The sequence below is a fragment of the Belonocnema kinseyi genome, chromosome 10 (assembly GCF_010883055.1).
Source record: "Belonocnema kinseyi isolate 2016_QV_RU_SX_M_011 chromosome 10, B_treatae_v1, whole genome shotgun sequence".
Classification (NCBI taxonomy): Eukaryota; Metazoa; Arthropoda; class Insecta; order Hymenoptera; family Cynipidae; genus Belonocnema; species Belonocnema kinseyi.
Genome location: NC_046666.1, coordinates 74,706,245 through 74,725,983, shown reverse-complemented (window position 1 = coordinate 74,725,983; position 19,739 = coordinate 74,706,245). Strand labels below are relative to the sequence as shown.

Genomic DNA, 19,739 nt, shown 5'->3' with positions numbered 1-19,739 from the left:
AAAATACAGATTATTCAAATTTTAAATAAAATTTTTAAAAATATTTTTTCAATTTACAATTGTCTGATGAAATGAAACATCGATACAGTGCAGTTCGGATGTTTGGTACTATTAATTTGCATATTTAATTGCACAAAAATTCAATTCTTCAGCAATGCAGTCGATCACTATTGAATCGATTTGAAAAAAAATGCTTAACGTAACTTTATTAGACAACGTTTTTATTTATTCGAAATTTAGATTTCAAGACTCTAACTAAGATTTTTAGCAGTTCAGTCGACCTGAAGCTCTCACTATTAAGCCAATTTGTACAAGATTTGTCAACATAACTCTGTTTGATGAATATCTAAAACTATGTCTCGGAAATTTTGATTCATTTCAGATTCAAAGTTCAAAATTTGGTTTTCTAACAATCCAGTCGACCTCTTAGCTTACACTATTCAAGTGGTTATAATGTAATTTTTCAATAAGTTTTCGATACATGCATACCTTGGACTACGTATCAGAAAATTTTAATTGACTAATTATAGTCGAATCTGGAGTTAGTGTTTCCGAGAACTGAAACCGTGCGGAGGGAATTGGTGAGAGGAGCTGCGGGGGGCTGTGCGGTGCTCACTCAGACTTCACAAAATTGAGATAGAAACAAGAGAGAGAGAGAGGCAAAACAGGAGAGAGTTAGAAAATAGTTCTGAGACTCTGGATTGACATTAAATTCAGGTTTTACTATATTTTAAAGATTTTGCCCTTTTAAATGAAAAAATTACAATCTTTAGCATGTTACTCACCTGGGGCTTACTAGCAACATTTAAATTTATTAGTTAAAGTGTGGCAGTAAATAACTTGATAAATATCGATGGGTTCTACGAAAAATAGGCTATCTTTTCGTTCCCGTTAAGAATTAGGCTAACTTCATTTAGCTAAGTTTTCAGGAGTAATAAATAACGTATTATTTTTCAAAATATTTTCAATGAATTCAAAACTTCAGCATTTTGTATTACAGCTTATAATGAAATTTAGGCTCCTACAACTTCCAAAACAAGAAATTTTAAAAGATTTTTATTTATTTTAATACTTCTATATGTTAACTAAATTTCATACAAAATAAAGCTAGCCTAATTCTTAACGGTAACAAAAACATAGCCTATTCTTAGTAGAACCCATCGATATAATACAATTTTATTTTTCATAAAATGTGAAGAAGAATAAATAATTTAATAATTCAATATTCTTTTAAAGTACAACCACACTGTAAAAGAAGCTTTGGTGATATTTACAATCAGCTAGTAATTATACGTGCATTGCATTTTCAAATTATAATATGTAACCTGATTAATGTACGATACTACAGTACTTATTTGCAATCTATGTAGTGTAATTTCACTTCGCGTAACAATGTGAAAATAAAACGGAGGTTGTTCAGTTTGCAGTCGACTGTAAAATTACTACGTCCAATGATGGAAATTATTCGATCAGTGGGAGACATAGTGAGTTTACGTAAGGTGATAAATTTACTTGGGACGTTATGTTTACGAAAGTGGCACAGCAAAAACATAGGATAAACTTTACATCGATTTCCGATGAAGGATTCTCCGCAACAAAAATTAACTTTACAGGATAAACTTTAACAAAATATCGGTTAAACTTTTTTTCGTTTTTCAATGACAACACATGTGTTTTGAAAAACGCGAAGTTGTCTAAATAAAATTTTATCCCTCTAAAAAATTTTTGCAACAAATTTTATTATGACTTTATTCTATGGCATGTAAATTTTGATATGTGCTTTTCTATTGCGAGGGAGTAAGTCCGCGCGGACAAACTCGACAGAATTATTTTTCAGGACGTAAATTTTGACCATTCTTTTACGATTTTGGCCAACTTGGAAATTTATAAAAGGTTATATATATATATATAATTATATCAAATGTCATTCTTAATAACTATAAAAGATGTTTGAGTATGACGGAAAAGTTTAGGGAGACCGAACCTTAACATTTCATTTTTTACTGTAAATATTGACTTACGAACCGTACGTAATTTTACGGTCGACGACGGGAAATGTACGTCCTGCATGTATTTCTTCATGGCAGACGTAGTTTGAGAAGAAAAATATGTATTTTTACAGAAATTTGCTTATCTACTATGTGCCACACCGATCAAATAATTTCCATCGTCGCAGGATGTAAATTTACACCAACTTTTTTTTCAGTGTTTCAATAAATTTTTGAAAAGTTCGAAAAATTAAGCAATTTTTCAGACTTCAGAAGCTACTTTACAACGACGAATTCAACTTGCTATTGCAACAGGTCACTGTTTTTGAAATCTGAAATATTAATTTATATTTTTGTTTTGCTTTTAAATACTTGATAGCCGTGCTATCAAGGAATAATAGATAATTTAATTATTTATTATTTGTAACATAGTATGGGACAGAAAATTTGAATGATTTAAAGAAATCACTTGTCATTTTTTAACACGGTTTTATGTCACTTTTACGAAATTCTATAACATAATCTATTTTTCACTATATTGTTTTTTTTTTAATATTACAGTCCTCCTCAAATTCACGTAAAAATTAATTTAATGTTGGTGTAAGTAAAAAGGGCCTGGAGTTTTCTGGCAGTTACTTGGACCAAGCACAAAGAAAATACTATTTTTCGGGAAGTGTGCTATGTGGGATATGTTGATTGTACTGATAACATTTTGCTTGGCCGTACATTTTGTATCGTATATGTTTTTAGTGAGATAACGTATATAGATTAATTAGATTCTGCAAGATTCATAGTCTTAAAACAAATAGTTATCATAGAAATTGAGTCCTAATATCCCAGGAAGTCGGATAATATGACTGAAATGTTTCAAAATCACTTATTTTTGCATCGAGTATCATGAAGTAACTGATTCCCTTATTCAAAATCCAGAAATAATTCCATGTAGATGCTTTCAACTCCAAATCAGGATCCAGGAGAAGGGGACTGCTCACCCAGTTTCCTTTTGGCTCATGGCTCATGGTCTGCCGCCTCAGTGCCAGACCTTGAGAATACATGAACGCGTCCAGGTAGCAAAGAGATGCGGCTGCACCATCGGTCAGTGACATGTCGACCATGATCTCATGGTGTTTCACAGTGTTTTCGCTTTTGCCCTTGGCTCCAAAACGCGAGTGGTTTACGTTAAGACACTTGATCACCATAGGTGGTTGTCATTACCTTGTGCTTGTGTTTTTTGGGTTTCTTGTCAAACCGAGTTACCAGTGGCCCTCGTTTAAAATCTGGTCCAACCCCAACCCCCAGCCTCACAATTTGCTTGAGTCCAACGAAGCTGGCATCCGATTTCCAAGGGGTGAGTATTTAATAGCAGCCATGCATTCCCCACCCACTGAGCTCCCGCGCTAATTACTCGTTCGTCGATCACCTGCCTCTTGTAATTGCCTTGCACACCTAGCACGACAGTTGGTCCTCGGCATCGAGTTTCCTGCAGAAAAGCATTCGTTGATTGCTCGTGAAAAAAGTCAGAAATAAAACGGATTTACGTTTAGGAGCCGTGCTTTTTCCTAGAGATAATGGTGTTTGAAAAAGGCTTGCTTTGCTGAAAATAAATCAAAGTATTTTCGAGTATTTGAAAATTGGTTCAAGTCATGCTGGTTAAATTAATAGAATTCTCTGAATTTTCGAAACTCTTTTAATTCCTTTAATTTAATGAATTTATTAAATTCTCTTAATGTCCTGAAATCTCTCAAATTTTCCGAATTTCTTGAATACTCTGATTTTCGTAAATTCCTTAAATTAACTTAATGTTCTAAAATCATTGAAATTTTCTGAATTCCATTAAATCCTCGAATTTCTTGAATTGCTTGAATTTCTGAAATTTTCAAATATTTGTAATTTCTTGAATTACTTGAATTCTCGGAATTTGGAATATTTAAGAAATTCCGGAAATTTTAAGAATTTCCTGCATTCCTTATAAATTTTGAATTATTTTTAATCCCTAAATTCCTTCCATTTATCTAAATTCCTGAAATATTCTTAATTCCCATAATTCGGGAAATTCCACGAATTCAGAGAATTGCAGAAATTCAAGTAATTCAGACGATTGAGGAAATTTCGCGCATTTGGGTAACTCCACGGATTTCCAAATAATGTAAGAAATCTAGCGAATTTAGTCGAATATAAAGAATGTGGATGATTTAGATATATCGGAGAATTCGGAGGAATTCAGAAGATTTTAAGGAATTTAAAATAATTCAAAAGGATTTGAAGGAGTTTAAAAGCCTTTCAAGAAATCAAAACAGATGAAAAATGAAACCATGCTTTAAACTTAAACTGTAAAATTATAAACTTTAGTGATAGTAATCTTGTCTTACATTTATATTTTTGATATGCTGATTGGTTAATAATGACTTTTTTGAATTTTTGGATAAATGCTTTTGTAACCTTTTTCAAAATCTTCTTTCTAGTCCGAAAGTAAAAGTTCAGCCTGGGTTGTCCAAAAAACATGTATATTTCTGTCAGAAAAGACTAAAATAATCAACATCTTTTCACAATTAACTGAATCAAATTTTTGTGTTGGTAATAAATTCTTACTTTTAAATTTAATTTCAGAAGGAAACTATAAGAAGAAATGTATATTCGTAATCAGAACCTTAAAATACATTAATATACGTAGTTTTGGCAGAAAGAGAATAGAATTAGCCTTGAACGTGATATTTACGTGTTTTTAATTTGTTGGAAGAAAATATTAAGTGTTGTGCCCCCCCCCCCCACCATTTAGTTATTCATGGCACTTAATATAATAATGTAATATAAATTATTTTAGAAAATAAATCTATTTTTAAATTATAGAAATTTCATATTGATAATAAAATTTCATAATCATATTACTCTTAATTTACGTGTAAATATGACTGAATAATTTATTATTAATTATTCAATATTAATGTGATATGGTTTATTAGTCAATGAAATATTTTTTAAGCGACGTACTTGCAACTTTATACAGGCCGTTAAAGACAGCTTGTTTTTATTTTTGATTAAGTGGGACATCGCTATCATAAAGTGTCTGATTATATATTTCTTATATTTCATACTTTAATTCCCATAACGGTATATTTTAGAACCTACCCGTGACTTGACTTTCGCTTGGAGTCGTAGTAGTGACCTTGTGACATTATAACGTTCTTTTTATATGCAAAATCTCGTACAAGAATAAAATTCTGCTTTATATGCATGATTGAAATTTTTGCTTTTTATAATACATGCTTATTTAATTAACAGGGTGTAAAGGGCGAAATCAACTAAAAAAAATTAGATACAAAAGATAATTTGAACATTAGGCAATGCATAGAAAAACTATTGGATTTTTTCAAAGCTAACTTGTTATGTGTTTTCGAAATATGATTTTTTTCCAAAATGAGAATACCTTAATTTATTGTAAATTTATTTGAACACTTAATCAGTTTGCTTAGCCACTATTTACGTATGGTCTATTATTGTATAAAATAATTCAACTTGATGTATTTTGCAATGGAAAATAAAAAATAAATGTATGTTTGAATTGACTTATCTAAACTCTAAAAAATAAATACAAAAGTTGAACAAAAAATTTAATTTTCAAACGAAATATCAACATTATAATACCATGTTGCATAATTATGTATGTATTCTCCTTTTTATTTGAATGACAATATTCCATACATTCGTTTTGATGACTTTTCACAATAAGAGTTCTAAGCTAATGCAATTTAACTTTCTAATTAAATGAAATTGCTGAAAGTGAAACACTATAACTCTGGAGTTTTAGAGTTCAATTACCCACTACCCAATTACATGAAACTACTCAAAGCAGATGGAAAATTCAATAGTTAATAGTTTATTATAGAATTCGATGCATTATTCTGAGAAAATACATATTGAGAATAGATACATAAGAAAAAGACTGAAAAATTCTATATTTTTAACTTAGTTAATTTAATTAAATTGCCAGCTTATACTACATAAAATTTTCAATACAAAATGAATTATAAAATTCGGATTTTGTATTCTCTTCCCTCACAATACAATGTTTAATTACTGCAAAATTGTTTCCTCAATCCGCTGATGTTAATTGATGTTCACTGGGTAAGAATTTAGTTAGAAGATAGATTTTTTTTAGTATATGGTCCAAATTGTTTCTGTAACGTAGCAGGAATTTTCGACGATTTGCAGTTTTTCTAAAGACTTACCTAATTCACTCCATTCTCTTAAACTTGACTATTGCCAATTTTTTTATTTCCAATCTTTTGAAAGAACCCGTCTGTATAGTTTGCTGTTTCATTGTTGTTTCTTATTTCAACCATGTTCTATGCTTACCTGATGTTAATTGATATTAAACAGGTAAGCATTTAATTAGAAGATGTTCGACTTTGTTCGTAAACTAGTCCAGTATACCATCAGAATCCAACATCTTCTAATTCTCCTTAATCATTCAGATTTCGGAATATTTATTAAAATTTTTGAGCTTCCTTGTCTTCAAAACGTGGAAATATTCAAGGAACGTCAGATTCTCTTGCTGGGATGTTTCACTACAGGATAAAGTGCTGCTCAAAATTATTCAGTTCGGGGTTGTCGTCGCTCTTGAATCTAAATTTCAGGAACCTTTTCTCATGGGAAAGAAGTGAAAATGGGAATCATTATATATACAGGATGAAATTGATAATTTTATTTCTGGTTATATGAAAGGTGTTATGTTAGGTGCCTGGGAGAATGAGAAAAAAAACACGAACGACCGTAAGAAAATAGAAGAGATGCACATTATGTTGAACACCATGAAACTGTATACCTCGCTGTATACCTATATTATGTGAAGTCTCCAAACCCCCATATACTCAAGTTTTCACTGTGAAGTGTCAACTTTGTGAGGAGATACGTTGTTTATGACAAAGAAAAAAAAATATTCACCACTTTGTCATCTTTGAACACTTTTTTCAATTATCACACTATTTATTTGTTTCTAATCATATCTTAACGTTGCTCTAATTTTTATAAGCAAGAGATTATACGTTGAAAGTTGTAAATCATTAAAAATTCGAAAATATTGTAAAATAGAATAACTTGAATTGGGTTTAAAAATCTTGAATGTATTTAAAAATATTAATTACAGTATTTGAAAGAATGGGAGTTTTTGTCTATTTTAGAGAAAGGTTGTTCGGGTTGGAAACACAATACTTAAATTTATTCTAAATCCTTTGAAAAGCACCCTTTGGCACATAAGCGAAACATTTCGTCCATTATCACTCAGCGTTAAACTAAAGGTCGAGTATCACGTTACAGTCGACAAGATGGTGTATGTTGTTTTTTTGGCTTATAAGAGGGTGGGATCAGTATTGTTCCTTTTTTCAATCGTTAAATTTTGACGTAACTACTTGCAGTTCTCAACTTTTTTCCCGTACCGGTGGAAGAAGAGTGCTTTTCCGAGGATAAGCGACGTGGAGGAATATGCATGAACACGTACGAGTGTCGGATCCAGCATGGCAAGTCCCATGGACCGTGTGCACTTGGTTTCGGTGTTTGCTGCATATGTAAGTACAGCAGTCTTTAACACAACACAAAATAATGCTTAAAAACTAAAGAACCAGGGAAAAATTCACTCTTGAAAACTAAATAGTATAAAACTCTACACCTCAGGCGTCATTCACAAAATACGTGATATATCTTTCAGGAGCTTCCCCCCTCCCTCCCCCGCCCTGTGTGTTACTTTTACCATTGGCCTTCACATGGATAATAATACTTTGGCACCCCCCCCCCCGCCTTAAACGTATCACGTATTTTGTGAATGACCTCTTACAACTTTACACCTCACAACTGTACAACCTTACAACTCTACACATCACAACTTCACACTTTGTAAATTTATACTGTGCCACTTTACACCTTACCGACTTACACATTACACTTTTAAACCTCATACAGTGAAACTCTTCTATAGCGCCGATTTTGGGGCTGACGCTGGGTGGGAACTAACTCATTCTGGCCCGATCCGCTTTTGTTGGTCATTTCTGAGTGACAACCGCAGATCCCCCGCAGCTCCTGTCACACCTACCTGCGGCGCGGCGTCTCTTCTCAGAATAGCTATAGAAGGGAGGGTTATTGAAGGGTTTCACTGTAGTTGTTTATCTTACGGCTTGAAACATTACACCTTTAAAATTTACATTTGACATCCTTATTACTTACAATTTTACACTTTAGAACTTAATAAATTACAACTTGAGAAATTTAAATCTCAAAATTTCGAAATTAGGACGATAAAAAATTACATTTGACAACTTTATGCATTCCAATTGTATAACTTACAACTTAAAACCTTACCAATTAACAGTTTACATGTTTATACCTTACAACTTTCCACCTTATACTTTACAACTTTACATCTTTAAAAGTAATATTTGACAGCTTTATAATTCACAAATTTACAATTTAGAACTTTACAAATTACATCCTTATCACTTTCAATTTTACGTGTTCCAAATTTAAATTTTACAACTTTATGCATTACAATTGTGTACCTTAGAATTTTAAATGTCTCAATAGTACACTGTACAAGTTAAGACCTTCACTATTTACACGTTTCATCCTTACAACCTAACGCCTTACACTTTACTTTACATTTTACAACTCTATACCGTACAATTTTACATTTGACAACTTTATTAAAACTTTATTAAAAACTTTATTAAAACTATATTTAAACTTCACACATTTATATTATATAACAACATATAAAAAAGGAGATATTATACAACTTCACACTTTATAAATTTACAACTTACAAATTTACATTTCAGAACTGTAAGAATCAAAATTTTACACATTACAATTCTACACATTACAACTGTGCATCTTACAACTGTACACCTTATAAATTAAAACCTCACAACTTTACACATGACAACTTCACACATTAGCAAATTACACTTTACAGGTTTTAACCTTACAACTTTACGCCTTACTCCTAACAATTTTACATTTGAAAACTTTATACCGAACCATTTTACAATTTGAAGCTTTTTACCTTACAATTTTACATTTTTAAACTTAATACGTTCACATTATTTATCAACTTAAAAAATAAAAACACCTTTACAACTGTATGCATTAAATTTTCAAACCTTACAACTGAATATCTTACAATTGTACATCTTACAACTTTGTACCTCAAAACTTTAAAGCTTATAACTTAACACCTTACCAATTTACACTTTACTCGTTAGAACCTTACAACTTTACGCGTTGAGCCTTACAAATATAGAGTTGACAAGATTATCAAGAATAATTTTACATTTGACAATGTATCACAATTTTAATTTCTGCATGTAGAATAGCAACGACCTTCACAATTTTGTTATGTTTCCGAAAAACGTAAAGTAACTTTTTCTCAAATTGATTAGTAGGACAAGATTAGTTTGAAAAATTGAGAAATGATCAATTACTTGTTATCAACTTTGTTAAAATTAAGGTTAAGTTACATCAATGATTATTATTCGGTAAAAACAAACAAGTTCTAAAGTCAGTAGCACAATTAACAAATATTTATAATATTAAATATGTTTTCGATATTTTTCAACTTTCTAAACCATTTTTTCCTGATGTAAATCGTAAAAAGTTAGTATTCTTGGTATGAATGATACGGTTAATGAATTTTTAATGCAGTCTTTTTATGAAGTATAGTTTGCAATTATGAACACAAGGAATAATCAATGGCTTGTGCATTTTCATAGGAAATGTGCAGAAAATTCTTGTTTTTTTAAAGATTTTACACTATGTTCCTTATTATTCCATTTTTTTCAGAACTTATAAAATAAATGTTGGTTGAAATGTTCATTTGTTTAAATATATTTTCCAGTAAGTTAACTTACTGCAATTTTTTTCGAATAATTCTTAATTGTGAAAATAATTGCAAAAAGTTTTTAAAGAAAAAAGTAAATAGTAACTTTTCCTGATTTTTGGAAAACAAATTATACAAATATAAGTTATTAATACATTGAAAAAAATGTTAAACAAAAAATATAAACTTGACATCCGTAAACTGTGCCATGTATACCGAAAAATAATCTCACCTTTCGATTATTTGGGGTAATTTTCCTCAATACGTGATTAAACTTTAATTTATACAAAATTGATGTACCAAATCCCACGTTCATTTAAAAAATTCGGAAGCCCGGTTTAATATTGACCAATTTGAAAAAAACGGGATTTCTTTTTTCATGGACTTCAGAAAATGGAGTGGGGGGGATCGTTCCTCTCGGGAAATAGTATATTGCGCAACAAGGGGCGACAATTGCACGAGGGTGAAGTTAGCTACCAGAGCGAAGCGAGGGTAGATATTACACGAGTGAAATTATTGCCTCGCCCCGAGTTGCGCATACAATTTTTTATAAAAAATATATCGAAAATTTGACTTGAGATGCCTGAAACTTCTTTGCGTCTCATCAAAGGTGTTATTGTTTGTAAATATGTAGGCAGTAATAGATAGAGGTTAGAATGATACGCTGGAGAGTAATTAAACAGTATATTGGGCATCAAGTGGAGAATTGGGGGGGGGGTCCCTAGGGTAAAACCCTAGAGGGGCGGAGGGGGCGAAGCCCCCGTCGGGGGGGTCGAGGGGGCGGAGCCCCCCTTTATAAGAATATATCAATCCTGATTTAAATAAAAGAATGATTAACACCCCTGTACTTACAATAAGAAGTAAAAAAATGGTTTTCTACTTCATCTATAAGCTTCACAGAACAAAGTATCGACATTTTCGTTGATTGCCCACTGTTTACCAATCGATGAGGTTATAAGCAGTTATTGATTTTTCTGTTTGCTCTGCTCTAACGCAATCGCAATGGGGAGGTTGCAAGCTGCTCTAGTCAAAGTTCCGCGAAAATTTGAATTGGATAAATGAAAAATTGTTCTTTCTAATACAAATTAATAATAAAAGTTTGTAGGTTATTCATAAAACTCGTTCACGTTCGAAGGTGGAGACTGAAGTTAGCCTCTATTCTCGAAACGAGGTTCTATCAGAGGGAGAATAGCTACAGACAACTGTAGATAAAATAGAATTTATATACTTTTGATACCGGTTACGGCGTAAAGTGACTTTTGCAGTCGCCTGTTTCAACTTTCTAGTCTAGGATTGAAAACATAACTTTCGACCCGCTACGGGGACATCGAAAGTCAACTTTTTGATATATGTGTTATGAAAAAGAATTTTTTTATAATCCTGCTGTGCACATCACAATTTTACACCTTACAAATTTACACTTAAAACTTTAAGCGTTTATATCGTATAACGACTTATAAAAATCAAACTTTATTATACAACATTAAGCTTTAAAAATGTACATTTTCCAACTTTATAGATTTCCACAGTTTCTTAAGTACGATATCAGATATTTTTCAGAGTGCGGGGAAAAAGTGCCATATACGGTAAAAAAAGAAGAAATAATTTGTAGGGCGCGGTCAAAAGTGGTAAAAGTTGACTTTTCATAACACTGAGTTCAAACTAAATGAGGTATTTCTTTAGTTCTTCCATTAAAACTTATATAAGTCATTAAAAATCCACATATTATAATATGTGGAACTTTTTCCCCGCGGCTCTTTTAACCCCACTGTACCCTACACGTAGAGTTCGTCCCACACTTACCTATGAGAATAAAAAAATCTCAAATAATATCCAATATCTACAATTCTGCACGCACAGTTAAAAAAAATCGTTAAAAAAATATATTTTATATTTAAAAAATGTAGAACAGGTAATAGCAGTATTCCATGACAAAATTTATATTTTCATCCTCCCGAGAATCGAGGTCGACCCTTTTTTATTCACATGCGAATAATAAAAATCGTTGAAAAATGCGTAGAATTTCGTACTTATATAAAAAAACTAATGGGCCCATCAAGAAGAAATTCGTCGAAAAACGTACGAATTTTGTTATCATCTTTAATCAAGATTATTTTTCAGTAAGAAGAATTTAAATGCAATAAATGGCAGGATCGTTTAATTTTTATTAAGTTTCTTTAAATTTATAATTTTTGTTCGAAATCTTGATAATTTGGATTATTTTCATCTCAAGTACTTTGAAAACTCAGAAGAGTATCATATTTATAACTTTTTGAAAACCAATATTTGGGATTTTCTTTTATTTGCAGGCGCTTTTAACATCTTAATATTCTTTTAAAAAATTTCATTGACAGAAGAGGTTTTTTAATGCGGACTTGCTTAAAATTTAATAGATTTAATAAAAAATTTTAATATTTAATGCTTTTGATTTTTATTCGATGCAGTATAAAGAATAAATTTTAGTTTATACATGGAGAGAAATTTCAAGAGATAAAATCATGGAATTGTGTGATTTTAAAGCTACTATTTTTACGTACTTTAGAGTCTCGAACTCTACGATATAAAAGCATACAATTCGAGATCTGAGATCAAAGAAACGTGGCCTAATGCCTGAAACTTCGAGACCTATGCTTTAAGGTTGTATGTAAAAAAATCAATCTCTGGTTGAATTTTTTGAAAAAAGAGCTTTATTTAAATGTAATAATGATTTGTATGCTAAATTAATTTCAAATTTGTTAATCGTACCGATGCGGAGATAATTAATGTCAAAGTTGACTACCTTAACATGTAGTTCATGAACAGTGCATAGGCGCTCTTCACATTTTAATTTATAGCAATTAAACGCACTGGCAGAGAAATTTAAAAATGTCGGTATGAGTGCTGCTTGTAAATACAAATTAAAAAATATATATATCAAGTTTCTCCACCGTGTAGTTTCATAGATAATTCAATGAAAAAGATTGAAATTAAAGTCACTTTCAAACTGATAAATATAACAGTATCGCCTAGCAGCAACACTGTTCCCTCTCTCCAGTTTATCTGCTGTACCAAGCTATTCAAACGCACATGACAGTTGATCAGCCATGGTTAGGTTTTAATTGCGACGTTGCAGAATCTACGAATCTGCCGCTGTCATTGCAGTGGTAACTATACGTATGCACACATTCTACGAATTCTATGCCAGTAGCGCACTGAAATCTTCACCATGCCAGTCCGTGAAATTTTTTTAATTTAGTATGGCTTGACGGCGCCCCACTGAACTCTACTATTTGTACGGGGATGGGATTTACATACAACCTTAAACGCAAGGGTTCCGAGATATCTTAGTTCGCCTCAATGCGTGATAAAATCAAGGAGCAGATCCGTGAATCAATCTCCCTAAATTTCTCGCCGTATATAGAGAAATCAATTCAAATATTGGAATGTATACAATATAATAATTTCAGTCCAATATTAGAGATATACGAGTATACGAGATTAGTCGCGGGGCTGAAAGGGAATGATGTGACTATAGTAGCGTAGCGATAATAACGGCTTTGCTGGATAACTGCGTCAAGTTGCGTCACATTACGCAAGTTCACTGTCAGTGTTTACGCGGCCCTGACTTTTTACGTTCAGAGAGCTGGATTTGAACCGAAGGTCTGAACAAAAACGAGGCCCAAATCCTAGTTCGACTGTAATTAGCAAATAGAAATTAAATTGTATTGTTATAAGGATAATGCCTAGAATTTTATTAAACCAATTTAAAGCTTCTGTGAGACATAAAAATTAATTAATTAAACGATCGAAATTTCATATCTGTAAATGCCTCTTGAATGGAATTCCCGCATACGGAATGAGAAGTGATTTCAATTATCGTGGGAACATAATGCTGGAAACTTTTTATTTTCAAAATATAATTATTATATCATAAGCAAGAAGCACAGAAAATGCATGTTACACTAAACAAATATTTGTTATTTATATTTTCGGAGAACATATTTTTAATTATCTGTTGAAAGCTTTCAATTAAAATTCAAACTTCTGTAGAGAGAGTTTATAAATGCAGAAAGTTTGAAATTTCACGGGTGGAACTTATCAGCTTAAGCTTCAAACGCAGATGTTTCACCGTTTTTAGTTCTATTTTTTAGTGTTGATAATTTAAAAGCTTCTAGAGGGAGGCGTATAAATAAACTGTAAAGAATTATTTTTTATATTTTAACCAAATTTAAAGAATTTTAATTCCTTCTTTTATTTCCTCATTATAAACTATGACCTTTTTTGAATAATAACATGATAGTTGCGTAAATTATACGTTCCAAATGTAAACTTGTAAATAAGAACAATTTTTTAGAATTTTGGATTTTGATGTTTCAGACTGTGTATACATATTTTTTCAGTTTATATTTAAAAAAAATAAACGATTTATGCAGAAGTTCAAATATTTTGAGATAAAATATCACGCGTTTCATTAACGTTATAAGGTTCCTGGTTTTCAAAGAAAAAAATAACATGAACAGTTTTATTGTTCAAGTCAATCACATCTACAATCGCAGGAGATTTACTATTGAAAAATGGGGTCTCGCAATTAGTGAGGTATATCAATTGCTATTGTACAATATAGTTCATTTTTATATAGCGCCTATACTTTTTCTTCGTTTATATGACAAAAGAATAGCATTTGGTCCTTCCGGTAAAATAGGTTTTTAAGAATTTACAATTAGAACCGGAGAGACGAGAAACGGTATAATACAGATTTCTGCTCTGAAGTCTGAACAAGTCTATACTTGCTGAGTACAGTTACTTAATCGCCTTTCGGTTCGTTTTTGCGGCCCAGATAACTGAGGAACCTTGCTCACCTGCCTTCTGGAATTTCCAGTTACTCACGTGGTTTGATTGCCTAATTTATTAAAATACCGAAATATTTTTTAGAAACAAGTAAGTGAATTTCAAAAAATTTCTATCATAATAAAAAATAATTGCTCTTATTAAACCTTTGATTCAACGAAAAGATATTATGTATAGAGAAATTGGACAAACAGCTATTTCAAAAATTTGTTATATAAAACCTCTTAAATCTTAATTTTTGTGGAATTTAGAAATTTTCAAATTTTCTGGATCTTCGATTTCAAAGGTTTAAAATTGCCAAGACTTTAAATTGTCTTATTTGCTTAATTTAATTTGAAAGAGTTCTTAATACTGCGTATATATTCAGTTTTTCTATTTAATATCCTTTATCAGGTATATAAAATAATTATTTTATATATCTGATAAAGTACATTAAATAGAAAAATTGAATATATACGCAGTATTAACAACCACAACCACACACACACACACACACACACACACACACACACACACACACACACACACACACACACACACACACACACACACACACACACACACACACACACACACACACACGCACGCACACACACACGCGCGCGCGCACACACAAAGTTCTTAATATTTATATATATGATCGATTGTCTTGAATAAATGAGAAAGATTATAAGATAAGAATAAGGTTCGAATTGAAATAATAACTTGATTTCTGCTCCACTTATCTCAAAATAAAACAATTAATAAACCGCAGTTACAGTTCCTAAAATTTGGTTCAACCTGAATGAATTAATGACCTCGTTCAATGTATTTAATCCGGCTTATTTTTAAATTGAATAAAATATCGCGTAAAAAAATTGGAAAATATAAGAAAATATATCAACCCGCCGCTGACTGTAGAATTGCCATGACGTCATCGAAGGTCAATATTCCGAACTAATTTTAATTAGAGATATATAAATAAAAAATATTTTATGTGTTCTTTCAAAATAACCTCGGAATTCGACAGATGTCAACTTTGCATTTAAAAGTTGCTCATTATAATATATTGCTATGGCAGGATGATTTGGAATTCTTTTGAAAGTGTAATCGATATTTATAAAATGAGTTCATTTTAATGGTTTTTTTAATTGGATGCGTAAGAAACTGTGGTTCATAACAAGGGCTGGCAAGTCTGTGGAAGTAGCGTTAAGAACTTAGATAACATTTAATGCGTTTGCTGAAGATAAATTTGAATAAACTTTGCGAATTTTGCGAAGAATAGTTCTGCAATGGTACAATTCAATAATAACTTAATAAATTTGAAAAGTACTAACATATCTCAGACTTCATATTCAATCAACTACTCTCCTTTTTTTCCTTTTTTAATTCTTATCCCCTCCCCCCCTGTTTTGGAAACACTTCCCTTTTTTCCTCTTTTCTGGTTTTTTACTTGAATGAAAACTCAATTCTACTATTTTCTTCAAAATTAATTTTTCTTTCATAATGCAACTATTTTGTCAATAAGTTATCTTTTTTGGTCAAAAACTCCACAGCTTGGTTGAAAGTTGGACTACTTTTTTGTTGAGCATTCTACTTTTTGGTTGAATTCTACTTTTTTTATTTCAAAGTAAAATCTTCTTTATAGTAGAAGAATTAAGTATTACATTTTTTTGAGAATTCATCTTTATTGGTTGAAAATTTATTAAATTTAGATATTAAACAATTTTCTTGCAGGTGAATTTTTGTTTAAAAATTCAACTGTTGGGGTTAAGTCTTCAAAATTTCAGTAACTAAACTGTTTGGTTGATAATTCGCATTTTTCTGTTTAAAATTCAACTAAATTTGGTTGAGAAATCATCTTTTTTTAATAAAATATTAATCATTCTTTTGGAAAATCCATCGTTTTGGTTGAAAATTGAACTATTTGTTTAGAAATTTTTCTCCTTTTCATATAATTGAATTGGTTGAAAATTCTTCTTTTGAATTTGAAAATTCAACTGTTTTTGGTTGAATTTGAACTTGTTGTGTTCGAAGATTCGACCATTTGCTCAAAAATGCATCTTTTTAGGTTGAAAATTCAAATACTTTGATAAAGTCGTCTTTTTCTGGTTGAAAATTTAACTGATTTGTTGAAAATTCATTTATTTATCTCCTTCGTAAAAAAATAACTTTTTAGATTTAAAATTCACCTCTTTGGTAGAAAATCTTGAAATATTAGAAATTCAATGTGTTTAGTATTGAATGTAGTATAGTATTTATATTAATTTTATTTAGCAGATTTTATTATCTTTTTATTATTTTATGTGTTAAGATAGGGATAGTAATGTGTTAAGATGTTATTTTATATGTTTATGTCGGTAAGGCACAATCTCTGATGATATAGCAGATAAATTAAAAAATAATTACTTGTATCATCAAAACCTAGCTAAAAATTAGAGTGATTTTCTTGAATTTTAAGAGTTCTTATTCTGATCCATCCAATAGCTTAATTGGAAAAGCACCTGCCCGGAAATCAAAAGTTTTGTGGATCGATTCCCAATGGAGTGAAGATGAAGTAGGATCTTTTTTCGAGAAATTATTTTAATTTAAAGATATTATTTTCCATTTAGTCTTATTGAGACGTTAAGCATTTTCTGTTATTAATGATTCTCAACTTGATCGATATTGTGTAGATTTTCTGCCATCATGGTTTGGAGGGTTGATCTACTGTCGGTAAAGTACAATCTCTAATGACATAGCAGATAAATTTAAAAATAAACTCTTCTTATTCCTTTATTTTTATTAAAAATCATCTTATTTTTGCTGTCTTTAGAGAATTTCAGACTACGTTACTTTTCTGGGAAAATAGGGGGGTGGGGATAATACAAAACTACGGTCGTCAACCGTAGGGGGGGGGGGGCATTGATAGCCCCAAATTGGTAACGTACTTAATGGACGATCTCTTACAAAATACGTTTGCCTACTTTTCGAAGAATTTTCTACTGAGAATTCCTTCCAAAATCACTGGAAAACTTTAGAAATGGGTTTTACGCACTTCTTAAAGAAAATTCAGGTTGAAATAACAGCATATTAAGTGATTTTAATAAATTGAATAACTCTTAATAAAAGTCACTTTTAGTCTGGATTTTATTCGTGATTCTTGCAGTTTAGGATACAGTTTACCTAGATAAAAGTATTTAGTATACTATTTTAAGCATCGAGGGTATGAAGTCAGCGGAGAACAATAATTCCGAAGATAATTTGCAATGACCCATATACGGAAAAAGGACATTGATAGAATTTTTACAATATTGGGAACCAGCTTAATTGTAATTTTTCATAGTCTTCATAGAAAGTCCAAAATGAAAACAGTATCGTGTAAAGCGCAATAAATTCAGTTTGAGACTCGTTTATCTGAAAGTAAAAATTGTAAAATGACTTTTCATATCCACTTGGAATGCATTTTAAAACCAATCTTCTCTGTGATAAATCTCCTCCAGGCAGATATGAAGATAGGGTTTGCAGAAAATATCCTTTACTCTGGTTTATCAAATCCACTCTTCTTCACGTACAAGATACAAGCCTTGTAAACTCTAAAGTGATTGGAACCTTCTAGAGACCCTTGGAAACTTTAAGCTTCTTTGAGACATAAGAAACCTTCTGGACTCTGTTTACAAAAGGGCTATTGTTGATTACATTTCTTTATAGTCAACTTTATTCGTTCAAGAGTACTTTAAAGCATTTTCTATTTAAAAGTTGATTTAATGACTAGGTAAAACTTAAAAGTCGTTTTTTAAAATACTTTTTAACATATGATATTGTTTTATTACTAGAATCATCAATCACCAAATTAATTAATTTTTAACAAACTAATTGAATTCTTGAACAGAAAGGATTAATTTAGCAAAAAAGTAACGACTTTTTAGAAAACTATACGTTTTTTCAAAAAAAAGTTAAATGTTCAAATAAAAAGATCAATTTCGAACTTATATTATGAATCTTTAACCAAAAAAAAACTTTTTAATAAATTTATTTTATTTATTTTTTTACCAACTAGTCGAATTTCCAACAGAACAGAAAATTTAAAACAGAAGAAGTATAACTTTCGTATTTTATTGGATTTGACCAAATATAAGGAAAAATTACAGTCAGTTTAAAAAACATGGAGTTTTTTTAAAAGCTTGCAAAAAATATTTGATACATTCTGGGAAATCTTTCAAGATTTTAAAATATTTTATATCTCTTCAAAACTTCTTGAATTCCGAAATATGTTTTAAACTGACTTGAATTATTGCAAAAAATTTGGAAAATCTTTGAAAATCACTTAAATTGTCCTTAAATCTTCCAGTCTTTTTATTTTTAGAAATATTTTGAACTGTTTGGGTATATTTTTAAATTTTGTTTGAAAATTATTCTTTCAAAATAAAAATTCCATCAATTTTTTTCGGAAATCTTAAAAAAAGTTTTTTCGTTAAATTTTTTTTTAATTGTTTGAAATTTTAAATGATGGTTTTAAATTCTGCTCCTAAAATCTATATTTTGTTTACATTTTTAAAAATATATTTAATCGTTTCAAACTTGCTAAATATCTCTTGAGATTATTCGTATGTTTGATAAAATCTTTTTATTTTGCAAAATTAAATAACGTTGCTTTCAAAAAGTCCACATTCTTGTTCAAAATATAAGAAGTCATTAAAAATTTTTTTAAACCTTTTTTTTTTGAAACCAAGTTTTTGCACTTTCAATTCAAAATGTACGAGGGTAGTTCAATAAATCCTTAGAATGAAGTATAAAAACAATTTTTTTTGGGTAAATTTTTTTTTATTTTTCAACATAATCTCCTTGGAGCTCTATACACTTGGTCAATCGCTTTTCAAGTTTTTTTAATCCTTCAGAAAAGTGCGTTTTCGGAAGTTCCTCAAAATCAGCACTTACAGAGGCAATGACGTCTTCGTTCTCTGGAAATCTCTGTCCACCGAGCCATTTTTTCAAGTTTCGAAATAAGAAAAAGTCACTGGGGGCTAAATCTGGTGATTACGGTGGGTGTTCGACCAATTCGAATTTTAGTTCTTCAATTTTAGCCATTGAAACGAAGCATG

At 30.6% G+C, this 19,739-nt stretch overlaps 1 protein-coding gene across 1 annotated transcript in view; it reads left to right on the top strand.

The window, feature by feature from the left end:
* The first annotated feature begins 3,051 nt into the window (after positions 1–3,051).
* LOC117181677 overlaps positions 3,052–19,739 on the top strand; it is a 59,072-nt gene continuing 42,384 nt past the window's right edge. Inside the window, exons 1-2 of the mRNA XM_033374586.1 lie at positions 3,052–3,336; positions 7,400–7,549. Of these exons, the coding sequence (XP_033230477.1) occupies positions 3,093–3,336; positions 7,400–7,549 (394 nt within the window). The 5' untranslated portion in view covers positions 3,052–3,092. The remainder of the gene's footprint in view (positions 3,337–7,399; positions 7,550–19,739) is intronic.